Source organism: Silurus meridionalis, chromosome 1 (genome assembly GCF_014805685.1).
Source record: "Silurus meridionalis isolate SWU-2019-XX chromosome 1, ASM1480568v1, whole genome shotgun sequence".
NCBI classification, from domain to species: domain Eukaryota; kingdom Metazoa; phylum Chordata; class Actinopteri; order Siluriformes; family Siluridae; genus Silurus; species Silurus meridionalis.
Genome location: NC_060884.1, coordinates 22,607,567 through 22,620,993, shown reverse-complemented (window position 1 = coordinate 22,620,993; position 13,427 = coordinate 22,607,567). Strand labels below are relative to the sequence as shown.

Genomic DNA, 13,427 nt, shown 5'->3' with positions numbered 1-13,427 from the left:
ATATATATATATATATATATATATATATATATATATATATGGGGTCCCCTGGTGGTCTAGTGGTTAAGACGCAGCGCTGCGACCCAGGTTCGATTCCCGGTCAGGGAACCATCCCCAGCCACTCTCAGTGCCGGTCCCAAGCCCGAATAAATTGGGGAGGGTTGCGTTAGGAAGGGCATCCAGCGTAACAACATGTGCCAAATCAAACGTGCGGAGGATCCGCTGTGGCGACCCCTAACGGGAGAAGCGAAGAAAGTTTATATATATATATATATATATATATATATATATATATATATATATATATATATATATATATATTTGCATCCTGCCTCCAGTAATAAATCATCAATCATGTTAATGCATTTAACAGAAATTCAGTCGGTCACCATTGGCATTCTGTTTCTTACTTCACTTGATAAGTAACACCTCATGGTTTTGCCTATGACATGAGATTTATATAACACAATTGTGCTGGATATTCTTTTTTTCACTCACCTACTGTACAAATTCCTGAATTAAAAAATATAATTTGTCATCCATGCACACTAATTAGTGTATAAAAATAATAAAAATGTTCCACTGACAACAGATCACACCTTGGCCAATACTGTACTTGTAGTTAGCAGTTAATGGCATTGATGGGATAAAGAAAAAAATGGTATGTTATGCTTAAACATAAATAAAACAATAAACCTTTTTTTATTTTGTCAAGGTCAATAAGTAGTACAACGTTTTTTTTTCTTGAACAATGAATTAGAGAATGAAAATAAATGAATTAATAACTCTGACACAAAAAGTGATTCTTCAAGGAGCCCGGCCTACTGATTTGTCCAGCCATGAATTACCCACCATTCTTGTCACCTGACCTTCTCCGACAGGAAGTGCAACAGAAAAGAGTCAGAAGCTTGAAACAATGTGAGCACAGGACAGCACACTGGCTCCCATGAGCATACATTACCCAGCATTCTTAGGGCACTTCACCCCTTTAGTCTGGTAGAGCATCATCTATCACAACAGCACCTCCTATCATGAGTCCTTGTGTCCTTTCTCAGCCTCTGCTAGTTAAGGCATAAGGCAACGGCCAGCCTATGCCCTCCTTTCTCTTCTAATTACACCCCACTGGATTCAGAGAGCAAGAGCAAGCCTGCTGCTATTTGTGGTAATTAGTGCACAATGTGTGCTGTCGACATGCAAAAAAAAAAGAAAAGAAAAAAGAAACCTCCCTGCCTTTCTGCTCCGGAGGCCAACAAAACAACAAGCACCTTGCAGCGGGCCACAAGAACGTTAGATCAATGCTCCACCCTACCTCTCTACTTCTCTCTCTCTCTCTCTCTCTCTCTCTCTCCTTCAGCTATTCATGTCAAATCTCGGTCCCTCCAAACAAAATCTTAATAATTAACTGGCAAATTTTTAACATGATTGCTTGTGACACACCTACTCTGGTAATTATTGCTTTGAGGCCATGTGCTGATGAAATTAATGCATTCGTTGCCCTAACAAATTAGCATAACTCATGCAAATGGCCCACATTTTGGAGCCACTTGTTAAGACCAGAGGAAAAAAAAAATAACAAGGAAAAAACAACAACGGCAGTGACAAGAAGAAAAAATGGCATTAATAAAATGCTTTTTTTTTAATTGCTAAAGACATAATGGCTGAAGGCTCTTAATTTTAACCACCGGTGAGTAGAGCAGAGCTCTGTATTGGTTAATAGCTTAGCACTGCATGATTATCATTACTATCATAGCCATCGTAGCTGATCTACAAGTGCATCGTTCTAGGAGTGAATATTAAATGGGCACCATAATGCAGACATTAAAAGGTTATTACACTGATGCATTAGTTGATGTTGAGTGCTGCTGAAACCTCATCATTTTGATGAGGGCACAAACGACGCTCACATGGCCGCTGTGCTGTATGCCAGACTTGGAAGAAAACAAACAAACTCTGATTTTACACAATGACTGATTTAAATAATCAAACTCACTTCAAAGTGGAAAAAATAAAATAAAACACACAATGTTCATATCTATAGTTACAATCAGATTTTAAACCTGATTACAGTATAACTGCATCAGGTATCAGAAACAAATACTAAATATGACTTTCTGACAAAATAATACTTTCTTAACAACTGAGATACAAAATCATTTTTTAGATCTTGCAGAAATCTTTGCTGAAAATTGAAATCTATTTAAATATGCCATAGACACATTGCTTGCTTTACCTTGGCTGGTGTTTCTTTTATAATGTCATACACACCTGTGATAACTGAACAAAACAACAGCAATCAACATGTGTATATTACAAGGTTACTGTTATGCTCCACACATAATATGGGCCTAAATAAAGTGTATATTTGTGTAAGTCTTTTTAGCATAACTTTCTATTATTGTTCTATTATATATACAGTATATATAGAATATATGTTTTTTAAATATACCAAATAAACAAACAAAAAAACATTTCAGTCACACATCAGTTTTAATCTACATTGCCATTTCTCTATAATTTAAATAAAAAAACAGTTTTAAGTAATGAAAAGCATCCAAAAAGTCAGTTTTTGGAAAAAAAACACATGCATGAATGAGTTAATGTAGTATTTCAGAAAACAGCTGCACAGTAGATCTCTAGTGCTACAGTAGATTGTGCATGATTTTCACCTTCTAATGTTAAATGTAGCTAGGGACGATGTGCAATGATGGGGCCAATATTACTGAATTTAATCCAGTACACATTAAATGTTCCCTTATTTGGGTTGAGTTTTATGCCAAAAGGTTACTATTTTCATTCTCACTCACTCACACCTAACAACGGCTCTGCAAAGCAAATGGAATATTAGGTCAGATGATGTGGTACTGTATGTGTATTATGAGTTAGAAAGCGGCTCTTACACAAGCAGAGGCATATTGTGATTTTTTTGTAACTGGGCTATATTATGTGTGAAATCACACATTTTTTGTAACATTAGCCAATTGTCAAAGTAGGGTGGCAACCGAGGTTAATGAAGAGGAGGAGGTAGTCAACATCTTCCAAACTGTAGACCTGCCCTGTGTGTTTGTATATATGTGTGTGTGTGTGTGTGTGTGTGTGTGTGTGTGTGTGTGTGTGTGTGTGTGTGTGTTTGTGTGTCACAGCAGTGGATAAGGCTGTGAAAGCATTTAGTTGTGGCTCTAACAACGTTTTTAATGTTAACTGGATGGCCTAGCACATGTAACGAGTAGGCCACTTGTCCTCTCACTGTTTTTTTGTGATATTTAGACATTATGTTATATATATATTACAATAAGATATTAAATATAAATTCATTTGAAATCCATTACTGTATTATTTGGTAAGATAGAGGAAAAAATGCTTCTTAAATAGGCTATTGTTTAAAAAAAAAAAATATTCAAGAGCCATTTATTTATCATTAGTAACCACTTAATCCTGGTGTCATGATGGATCTGAAAGAAAACATCTTTAATAATCTGCCTATTTTTACATAATTGACTAGCAATGATAATATTATTGAAGAAAACAAGATGAGAAATCGATTCATTTCAATGTTTGCACAGCCTAAAAGCAAATGCAGATTATTTTGAGGCCTGCTGCTGTTATCTATGACTTCTAAAAGAAATTAGCTTTTTAACTAGAATGCTCAGTAATTGTTATTCTTGCTACATACCTTTCAGTTAAACAAATTAGATTTCAGCCTCTGGAAAACATTTGATAGTTTGATAGTTTACCACTACAAAAGGATGTCCTGGATCTGATACTAGTTTAGAAGTTGTGAAATAATGCATGTAAAAATCCAGTGCTGTGGATGTAGTGATAAACAATATCACATGAACAAGAATGTGGTTACATTTAATGAAAGCTGTGATATGGCTAATTGCAAATGTATGGTAATTATTATTATATTATTATTGTGTTTTATACAACAGTTCTGTAAAAAGAAAGGAATATTGTATAGGTAACTATGCTATTTTAAACTATGAAGTGGAATTATACACTGTGAACAAAGACAAGTAAAGTGATACACACAATGAAACAGTTATAGTGCGGGTATTCTAAATACTCTTGGAATGCCTCTCAACTAATCAAATTAGCGGGCCAGAACTAAGTGCTGTATAAACTGGCAATATACTACACTCCTATTAGATGTTATTTCAGTGCTTGACATCTTCACATCCATATATCACCATATAAGTAGGTTTAATTTTCATTTCTATTATTTTTATTATTTTTTCTTGCTTTTATGTTACAGTGTAACAACAGCAAACAAAAGCTGTTGCTGTATTTTGTCACTTTCTATTCTATTCTATTCTATTCTTTTCTTTCTTTCTTTCTTTCTTTCTTTCTTTCTTCCTTTCTTTCTTTCTTTGTTTTTTGTTTAATTGTTGCAGATAACGGTGACAGCCTATATTTTGATGAAAAACAATGGTGCTGTGTTAATTATTTATATAACCTGTATGGGAAGCCCAGAAAAACAACTTAAGCAAGTGCACAACCAGTTTAAATATTAACATACGTTTTGGACTTTAGCTCACCAACTCTATATACAGCCCAAAATGATTATTCGTGCTGTATATAGGGTAAGATTTTGATTCACATCAAATTGTCCAGATAAATAAACCACTAGGATCAACAAAAGGAGATATTGAGGCATAAAAAAAACCCTAAATCAGAGCACAACCTAATAATCCAAAGATTGGAATTGAAAGTTCCCTAATATGCAGAAAAAACAAAGTACTTTATCTTAGAGGCAGTAAGGGACACCTTTTGGATACATGGATACAAAAGATGATTATGGTGGTCATTGGGGTTGAGGGGGGTGTCCCTTCAAAAAAAAAATAAAAGAATGAAAAAAATCAGTGAATGATACTACTGATTGAAGACTGACTCTGTGTGTGTGTGTGTGTGTGTGTGTGTGTGTGTGTGTGTGTGTTCACTCAAGAGTAAGGTGAAGGGAAGAGTGCTGCTCACTTTGCTCGAAATTGTTTTGCACGCTCAGTGTCCCCGGCCTGCCTCGCTCAGCTGCCCCAAAGGCTCTGCGAGGCAACAAAAGCTGAAAATGACTCCCATTTAAAGGGTATTGGGTTGCATTACCCTGGTCAGGTGGGAGAGTCTGCAAGCCATTATGGAGGGTTGTGGAGGCCACTTGGTGCTGCAAGGCGCAAAATAAGACAAAAATGAAAAAAAAAAAAAAAAACAGCGACAGAGAGGAAGGGCAATAAAGACAGAGAGATTCCCATGATCAGTCATGCTGGTGATATTACCGTTTTATGGCTCTTGAAATATAAGAAGACATATCTTAATATTTAGATATATCATTTAGCTGAGCCAAGTTTTACACACAAAAAACAACACAATAGGAACTCTAATGCCCCAGGGCAACAGGGCCTAAATGGAGTCATTATTTGTTTTGGCACGATAATCATCAGATGGCAGCTAATGCACACTAACGTTAAGTGGGCACATAATCTATTGCAAAATCTATACTGAAGTGTAGTCAGGCCAGACAAGACAGAGACCCATGGTCTTCTAAATGCTATTTTCTACATTATATAATGCTCCTAATGTTAGGGTTAGGTCTTCTTTTTTTAAACATGTGGCATGTTAAAATGAGCTAGTAGTCATAGTAGTCTTTATGTCACTCAGTAAAGACAATAGCCTTAGGGATGAGAGACTGTAAAGGACATATGGGCTATAATGAAATAAAGCTTATTTTTTATTTTGTTCCAATAGACATAGAAGCCAGATGAAGGAGTTAAGAGCTGGCAGGTGCATTAAATGCCATGTTTTTTATTTATTTATTTATTTATTTATTTATTTATTTATTTATTTATTATTCTTTTTAAATTATTTTGTCCGTCTTTTAAATTAATGTGTATTGTTAAATGTAAAGTGTTTGATTATTTTTTAAAGAGCATATATAAGATAAGATATACCTTTATTTGTCACACAATGGGAACATTTCTGTGGTACACCAGCAAAGAAAAGAAATGTGCAAATATTTAAAAATGTAGAGGCATAATGCAAGTATATACATCACAGTATATAAATACAAAAGACAAAGAGGCCACCAATAAAATTGTTATACATATACTGTATGTTGCCATTTATATACTGGTGTGTTTTTTCTCTGAGTTAATGTTTTGTGGTTTTTATTGCTTTATTCACTGGATTCCAGTTGAGGTGGTTACAGGTTCAATCTAAAGTGATGGGTTTTCCCAGGCCTTGATCCACTATATGTAATGTGTGTCTCCCTGTTCTCTATGAACTACTTTGTGTATGTTGTTATTATTGATTGTGAAGAGTTTGGATGATTAATGTAAAAATGGAGCATCTTGTGTAATATACTGTGTATAAAATATGTATACACAATTAGTGTGTTCAGTATCCTGACTTAAAGCGTTTTTGTTCTTATAAGACATTTTGTATTGGTTTTTAACTTAGGTGCATGACTTGATCTGTTTATCAGTTTATTTAAGTACCTCAAAATGAAACTTTGTAACTATGAAACTTTGGAATCTTTAAACACATTCAAATGAAGTAAAAAAGTTTAATAATTCAAAGGGTCTTTGACTCACATAGTTTTGAGGAGAAAATTAGGAAAAAATAACAGAACAACTTTTACAAAAGCAAGTTGAAACACAACAAAACGGTTAATCCTTACACATTTCATCCTCTATGTCAGTTGACATAAAAGAAAACCTTCTTCCTGTGATAACTCATACATTACATTCTAATGAAGTCACTAGTGTTTACCACCTTTCTCAGAGTTCAGCTGAAACGTTAGTATGAATACACACCTAAAATCATAACATGGGCAAGCAGAAAAGTAGGACGCTGCGCCCCAAACATGTGCCGTACCACAGTGCTGACCTCCTGTGTGTCCCGACATCAACATCTGTCATTTTCCACAAATGAGTTCCTGCAGTGCCGCGTGATACATCCTCATGGAATTAGCATCATGGAGGTATTGGGGGACTGAGTGCTAAATTTCAGCTCACACACTGAATATGCATTGGGAAATTACATCCCTCACCTCCCGCGCCAAATATTATGATCATTTATTTCTCCCACCCCCCCTACTGTGAGTGTCCTGGAACATTATTAGCAGATAATCCTAAGGCATATAAAACGCATAACCAACATGGCCGCTGTTAGACCAGTCTTAACCGGAGTCGGGGAGAGAGAGCTGATTGCTCATTAGTTCTATTAGTGGGCTGAATCGTCGGGTTTCGCTCTGTACCAGAAAAACAATGTCCTATTAATGATTTACATATTCTTTGCTGTACAGGATTTGTGACAGTGGCCTTGTCCTTCAATGCAACTGGCAGAGTTAAGAACATTTTGGCTCTGGCAAATTCTAATCAATGTTTTTGTCTTTTCTATACATTTAACTGCATTGAACTTGCTGACTATAAGATGAATGAAGGTGCCCATGCATGAATGAATGCAAAGACATTGACAAATACATTTCCAGCATAAAAAATGTGGCCTAAAATACTGGCCTAATAAATAAATAAAATCATTCAAGTTTTGTTGTTTAAGGAAAACAAATAAACAATGAAGTGTGTTGTATATCTTCCTAGTCCTAAGCTTATACTAAAAGCAGTTGGAATCTAATTACATTTTATTTTATGGTAAAAAAAAAAAAAGATTTGTTTTTATGTTTATGGTTACATTTCATATTGTGAAACATTATATTCCATTACCACATATGATACAAACAATTGTAAACAGCTAGTGTTTCACCAGTTGCTCGCTTTCCTACTTTTAAAATAAATATGACAAAAAAAAGCAACTTGTCATTTTACCAAAAAAAACAAACTAAAAACTCTTTAGTAGCAGAAAGACTTTAATTCAGTACAGTTCAATTCAAAGCAGTTGTACTGAAGTAAATAGATTACTGTCGTTTCTGCCCTATTGAGTGAGCCATTGGAGACAGTAGCAAAGAAAGACTTTCTGAGATGGCATGAGGAAGAAACCTTGAGAAAAAAACAGACTCAGAAAGGATCTCATCCCCATCTATGTGACAACAAATGACCATAAGGAAAGACGTATTGGCTGACACATAGGACTACTTGTAAAAATGTTCAATAAAGTCAATGATTCAATGTTTTACTCTGGAAAATATCAACCTTATTCATGGTTATTGTATTCTTAGATTTTGTGAAGTAACAATTAACTACTCAAAAAGCTGTTACTATAGCAACAATAGCATATCAGAACAAGTGTAATTCATATAAAGTTGTGATTTGAATTATATCCAGGACTCCTTTCAAAGCTGCTTTTATAGAATAATAAACATTATCTGCCCAATCAGATTTTCAGAAATCAAGTGCATTGTGTGTATATTGGCCTTACCTCTGCATTACAAATGCGACACCTCAGCTGCTCCTCTCGCTTCAGCCCCTAAAATAAAAGTACAGTAAACTGAAATGCATGTAGCACAGTATTAAATGCTTACAGACTCTTTTACCTAGACTTATCTAGCTAACGTTTACATTTCTGTGATCGTGCACTAGCGGAAAAATGTATGCATAATTTAGGAGGAAAGATATATAGTGTACTTTATGCACTATGTGTAATTTAATTACCTAAATAATTAAGGACCTCATAGTATAAAAGCTACTCATTAGCAATTAGCCAGATTTATCCTTCTAAACGTTGGACGTGGTAATGGAAAGACGTGCAGAGAGAGTGACTGAGAGAAAGAGAGAGATGGTTAAATCTAGAGCTTATATGCCTGACATGCGGGAGCTCATTTTGATAGATGTTAATGGCATATAATTATGGAACAGTGCTATTAAGCGATGTGATTTTATAAGGGGCCCGTTGCCCCCTGGCGCACTGGCCTGATTGCTGAGAGTGTTTGGCTAATGAATGGAAATGCATGTGTGTTTGCAATGATGAGAATTATCAAGCCACAAGAGAGCGAGAGAGAGATATGACATCTAAACCCGTCCACTTAGGATTACTCTCAGCACACAGAGTCCACTTAACCGCACACATTCTTCATACGCCCACCAAGGCACGGCTGCATTCGTCACAAACGCAACACACACGCCTCGAGCACTGAATACACTGTTCAGTTTGATCACAAGAGCTTCTTGTATGAGAATAGACAAATAAAAAAAAACATCGTATGATTCTTTTTCAACAAATGAAATACAAAAGCATGATGTTCTGAACCCTGTAATTAAGCGACATTAAAATAAACCTCTCCAAAATTTCCATCCTCCTGTTTATTTACAGAGAGGAAATAAAAGACTTAGACTTTGCGAACACAAATTTATAATGTATTATGTTACTCCAAAATCTCTAAATGCAATATGCAGCATGCAGGGAGCTTAAGGAACTGTGGTTAAGCTCCTTTTACTGAATCCAGCATATAAAACCGTTTTATACTTGCGAGCAGGTCTTTGAAAAATCCTAAACATCATTTAGCCAAGGCCACTTCTCAGAAGCCAACGCCGGGCGCAGGCTAAATTTAGGCAGTTGTTAGCATTTTACAGACTGTGCTGCATCTGGCCAACCATAATCATATCCACTATTTTTCCCTTGTCATTTGCTCCATAACTCTGAGGTCTATTTCATATGGATTGAATTACATATTTTGAAAAGAGTATTATTTTTCACGTAAGATCACTTCCATTAACTGCGGCAGACTGAAAACAGATGTCAGCCCTTTCATACAAGAATGGAAAACATATTCATATGTCGGTATATGGAGCGAATGATTGCGGTGGTTTTGACTTGAGCTTTACGCTGAGCAGTAATGGATGATATTGTTCTTGTTCTGGGGTATCTCAATTATGTACCAACCCCTTTTGTCTCACAGGGACAAAAAATGAAAGGTTTTAGTAAAACTTAGCAGTTTAGCAGTTTTAATTTCATGTAATGCTTCAACATGCATGTGTTCGTCTCAGATGCTCTAGTAAATATGATGAATCCAACAATAATAATAAAAAAAAAACTAATTAATTTTTTTTTCATGTATTCATTTATTTGTTTATTCGTTCATTTATTAGTTTTGTCTTAGTGAATTATAATGATTTTCAACACAAGAATTGTGCCTTATTTCTACACTGAAAAGAGACCACTTACTGTTACAGAGGTAAGTTGCTTCTGCAGTGCTACAACAGCCCTACACTACGAGCCTGATCCTGATTTCAGTTGTTCTAATGCCTCCTACGTCCTTGTACTCTGTTGAGAGTCTTTCTCTGCCAGGAGCAGCCTGCTCCTAATGAGGGCCAAAGGTCACTGAGCTGTGTGCCTAGAGGAGGCAGGATCTCCCAGGCCCACTCAGTCACTGACTCGGGCCCTATATTTAAATCAGGCCTCTGGCGCTCGGCTGCATCTCTTAACTACTTCCTTGTTGTTAATTAGTTTTCGTGTCGCACTATTTGTCTTTGTGAGCCAGGGTGGGATTTTGGGATGGGGGGATGCTCTGGCCTAAAAAAAGATGGCAAGTGCATGCAATATTTTCTTTACCATGACAAAGACGCACAATGTATTTTTCCAAGGCTACAACAGTACAAATTCTGTAAGGATTGTTTTTTTTTTTTATTTGGGATCATGACAAAGATTTGTAGTTACTAACCAGTCAGTAAATGTTCTTAGTGATCTGAGAAAAGGACAAGGACTTTGCTTTATTGTCTCTTTTATTTTCTTCACCCAGGCTGCTTTTAAGAGTAGTATCAGTAGGTCTACATGTTCTCATTGGAAGCTTCATGGCACAAAGCACTCACGAGTCAAATGGTTATTGGATTACATGTTCTGGCTTCATAAAATGCGGTTAAGAGGCACTTTAGGTGGACGCGGCTGACCTGCTTTTCGGAGAGATATCTATCAGACGAGAAGTGACAGGTCAATCACCGAGTTCAGTTTGACTGTCGGAGGCACACAGCTCCTTCTACTTTCCTCTGCTCTTTTCTCTTCTGTCTCCACACTTCTCATTTCCTCTCCACTCTTACAATAGTCTCTTTACTGCTCCACTCTCCACCCCTTTCTGTTTTTCTTTTTTTTATTATCTTCATATTTATTTAATTTTTAATGACTTTTTTCCTTTACATAATTTTTAATTACACAGTGCAATCATATCATTCTATATTAAGGCCAGAAATGCTCCTGAGTGATGAGTATTCAATACAAGTAACTATCCGCTATCTATTCACTTATTTATTCATATTCAGTAAATGCTTTAACTGGTCAGAGTTATGGTGGTTCTATAGAGTATCCCAAGAACAGGGTGCGAGAAACTCTCAGTCAGATGCCAATCCAGCACCATGCACACACATTTAAACACTTGTTCATCACTTGTAGGAAACTCCCAGCATGCTTTAGCCACATGGAAGGAAAGCAAAGAACCTACAGACCGCTTAGAGAATTTAGAGACATTTTTACATGGACATGGGTAGAATATTTAAAACTAGATCATAACCCAAACTTTGCCACACACAATTCCACCCAAATCAACTATTGTCATTTATTAGGAGTCCCAATAAGCAGAAATTATTAACAGCTGAGTTGGGTTAAAGTAAAGCACGTTCCTACTTTCACTGAAACATCATACATCAAATATAAAATCATATAAATATTTAGTGGATGTACAAAAATTGACAAAATATCTCCTCCCCTTTTTTCTTTTTTCTCTTTTCTCCCTTCCTTGCTTTTTTCCTATTCTTTTTTCTTTCATTTTTCTCTATTGTCTCATTTAATTGAGAATTTAAAGAGTTCAGATATAGGACAGATGACTTTTGTATCATGCCAACACTCTCTATTGTTACACACACACACGAGCTGTGCAGCACTTAGACTCTCTAATGTGTCTTTCAGCTGCACACATCAAGTTTTACTCTGGCTTTGTCAAATCCAGGCAAATGGCTTAACCAAACACTGGAAAATTCATGGGGCAGATTTTAAAAGTTTATAATTATGTGTGCACAGTATAAGTGATATATAATTTCTTTTCATGCGATAAGGAAAACCTATTCATTATTTAGTGAGAAGAACAAAACTGAATCTCCCAGCATGAGCTAAGCAGGATATAAAACAAAGACAAATCCTTTGTCACTTTGGAAAAATGTGTCTTTTGATCATCATAATCTCGCTGCGGATTTGAGTGCTCTATTTTGGAATAGTTTCGGCATGATGATGAAGGAGATCCGCTGGTTTCAATTTCATGTGGAAAACAACAGACGAGTCCTGTGCGTGTATATATACGCATGTGTGTGTCTGTGTGAGACTGTTTTTGAAAAAAGCATGCTGGGATTTGTGGCGGTCTTCAAATCAGAGTGCCTGTGTTTATGAAACGGCAACTGCATAAACAGGATTTAGCAAGACTTTCATCAAAAGACGCAAAACCCATAAAGCAGTATTAACTGTTGGGACAAGCGATCGCTGTGTTGGCAGATTTCTGTCACAAACTAAACAACCAGGCCCAATCAAAAAGAGATTTTGCCTTCATTTTATTCTTCTTTATATACTTGCAAACTGGGAGGTCCTGTTAATTACTGCCATTACTTAACCATACTGAAGTACCATTTTTTTTTAGCTCTGGCCTGCACATTGCTTGTCAGATGGAGATGCATGATTTGTGCTTTAGTCACTTTTCTATTGTGGCAATAAAAAAAAAAAAAAAAAACGTTGCCGCTAGGAAGGAAGAACCGCTGTTACATCCATTTTCTGTAATATTTTAGAGAATGTTTGAGACAACCTCCATTAGGGATGTCTTTCTTCCCTTTTTTCATGGTTAAAATCCATTTGTTTGCACTGAGCATGGAGTTTAATTAAACAGAACTAACTACAACACCTATTGGCTGCAGTTAATCACGGCGAAGGGCTATCGATGGCCAATGTGCAGCGTTGATGAACGACACTGTGTGTATATTCATCACATGTCCTGGGGTGAGAACAGCTCCCCTACCACCTCCACCTACAGAACTTTACACAGCCTCGACTACAAGATAAAAAACAGGCATGCCACCAACTTACACACCCAACAAGCCTTTCAGAAGCCTTAATTAAAAAAGAAAAATTGCAAAGGTGCAAAGAATGTGTAGGCTAACATTCTACTTGCTATCTTTTACTTCTTGTACATGCTGAATAGACCAAACTGTGCACAGAAAATGCAATGCTAAGTATTGCACTAAGACCAGGTGTGCATTTGCCTGGATATACAGCACATTTGGTCAGCACAGGTGTGCAAAATAAAAGAAAGTTGGTGTGCAAAATAAACAATGCATACCGTCCTGATCCAAGTAAGCAGGCAGCCATGGTGTGCCATGAGGTTCTTGCAGTCACAAAACCTTTTCAGTTGTTCACTGTCCACAAGCTGGACATCTTTGCAGATGAAGCACTCAGGAGTTTCTACAATAAAATAAATTTAAAAAAAAAAAGAACAGAAACTAAATAAATAAATGCAAGCA

The 13,427-nt window shown here is 36.2% G+C and overlaps 1 protein-coding gene across 3 annotated transcripts in view; it reads right to left on the bottom strand.

Moving 5' to 3' along the window:
- Nucleotides 1-13,427, bottom strand: part of LOC124390770 — a 134,863-nt gene that overhangs the window by 101,572 nt on the left and 19,864 nt on the right. For all 3 annotated transcript variants that reach the window (XM_046856770.1, XM_046856786.1, XM_046856777.1), the window contains exons 2-3: nucleotides 13,247-13,368; nucleotides 8,362-8,409 (exon numbers count right to left, since the gene is read on the bottom strand). In XM_046856770.1, coding sequence (XP_046712726.1) covers nucleotides 8,362-8,409; nucleotides 13,247-13,368 — 170 coding nt within the window. The remainder of the gene's footprint in view (nucleotides 1-8,361; nucleotides 8,410-13,246; nucleotides 13,369-13,427) is intronic.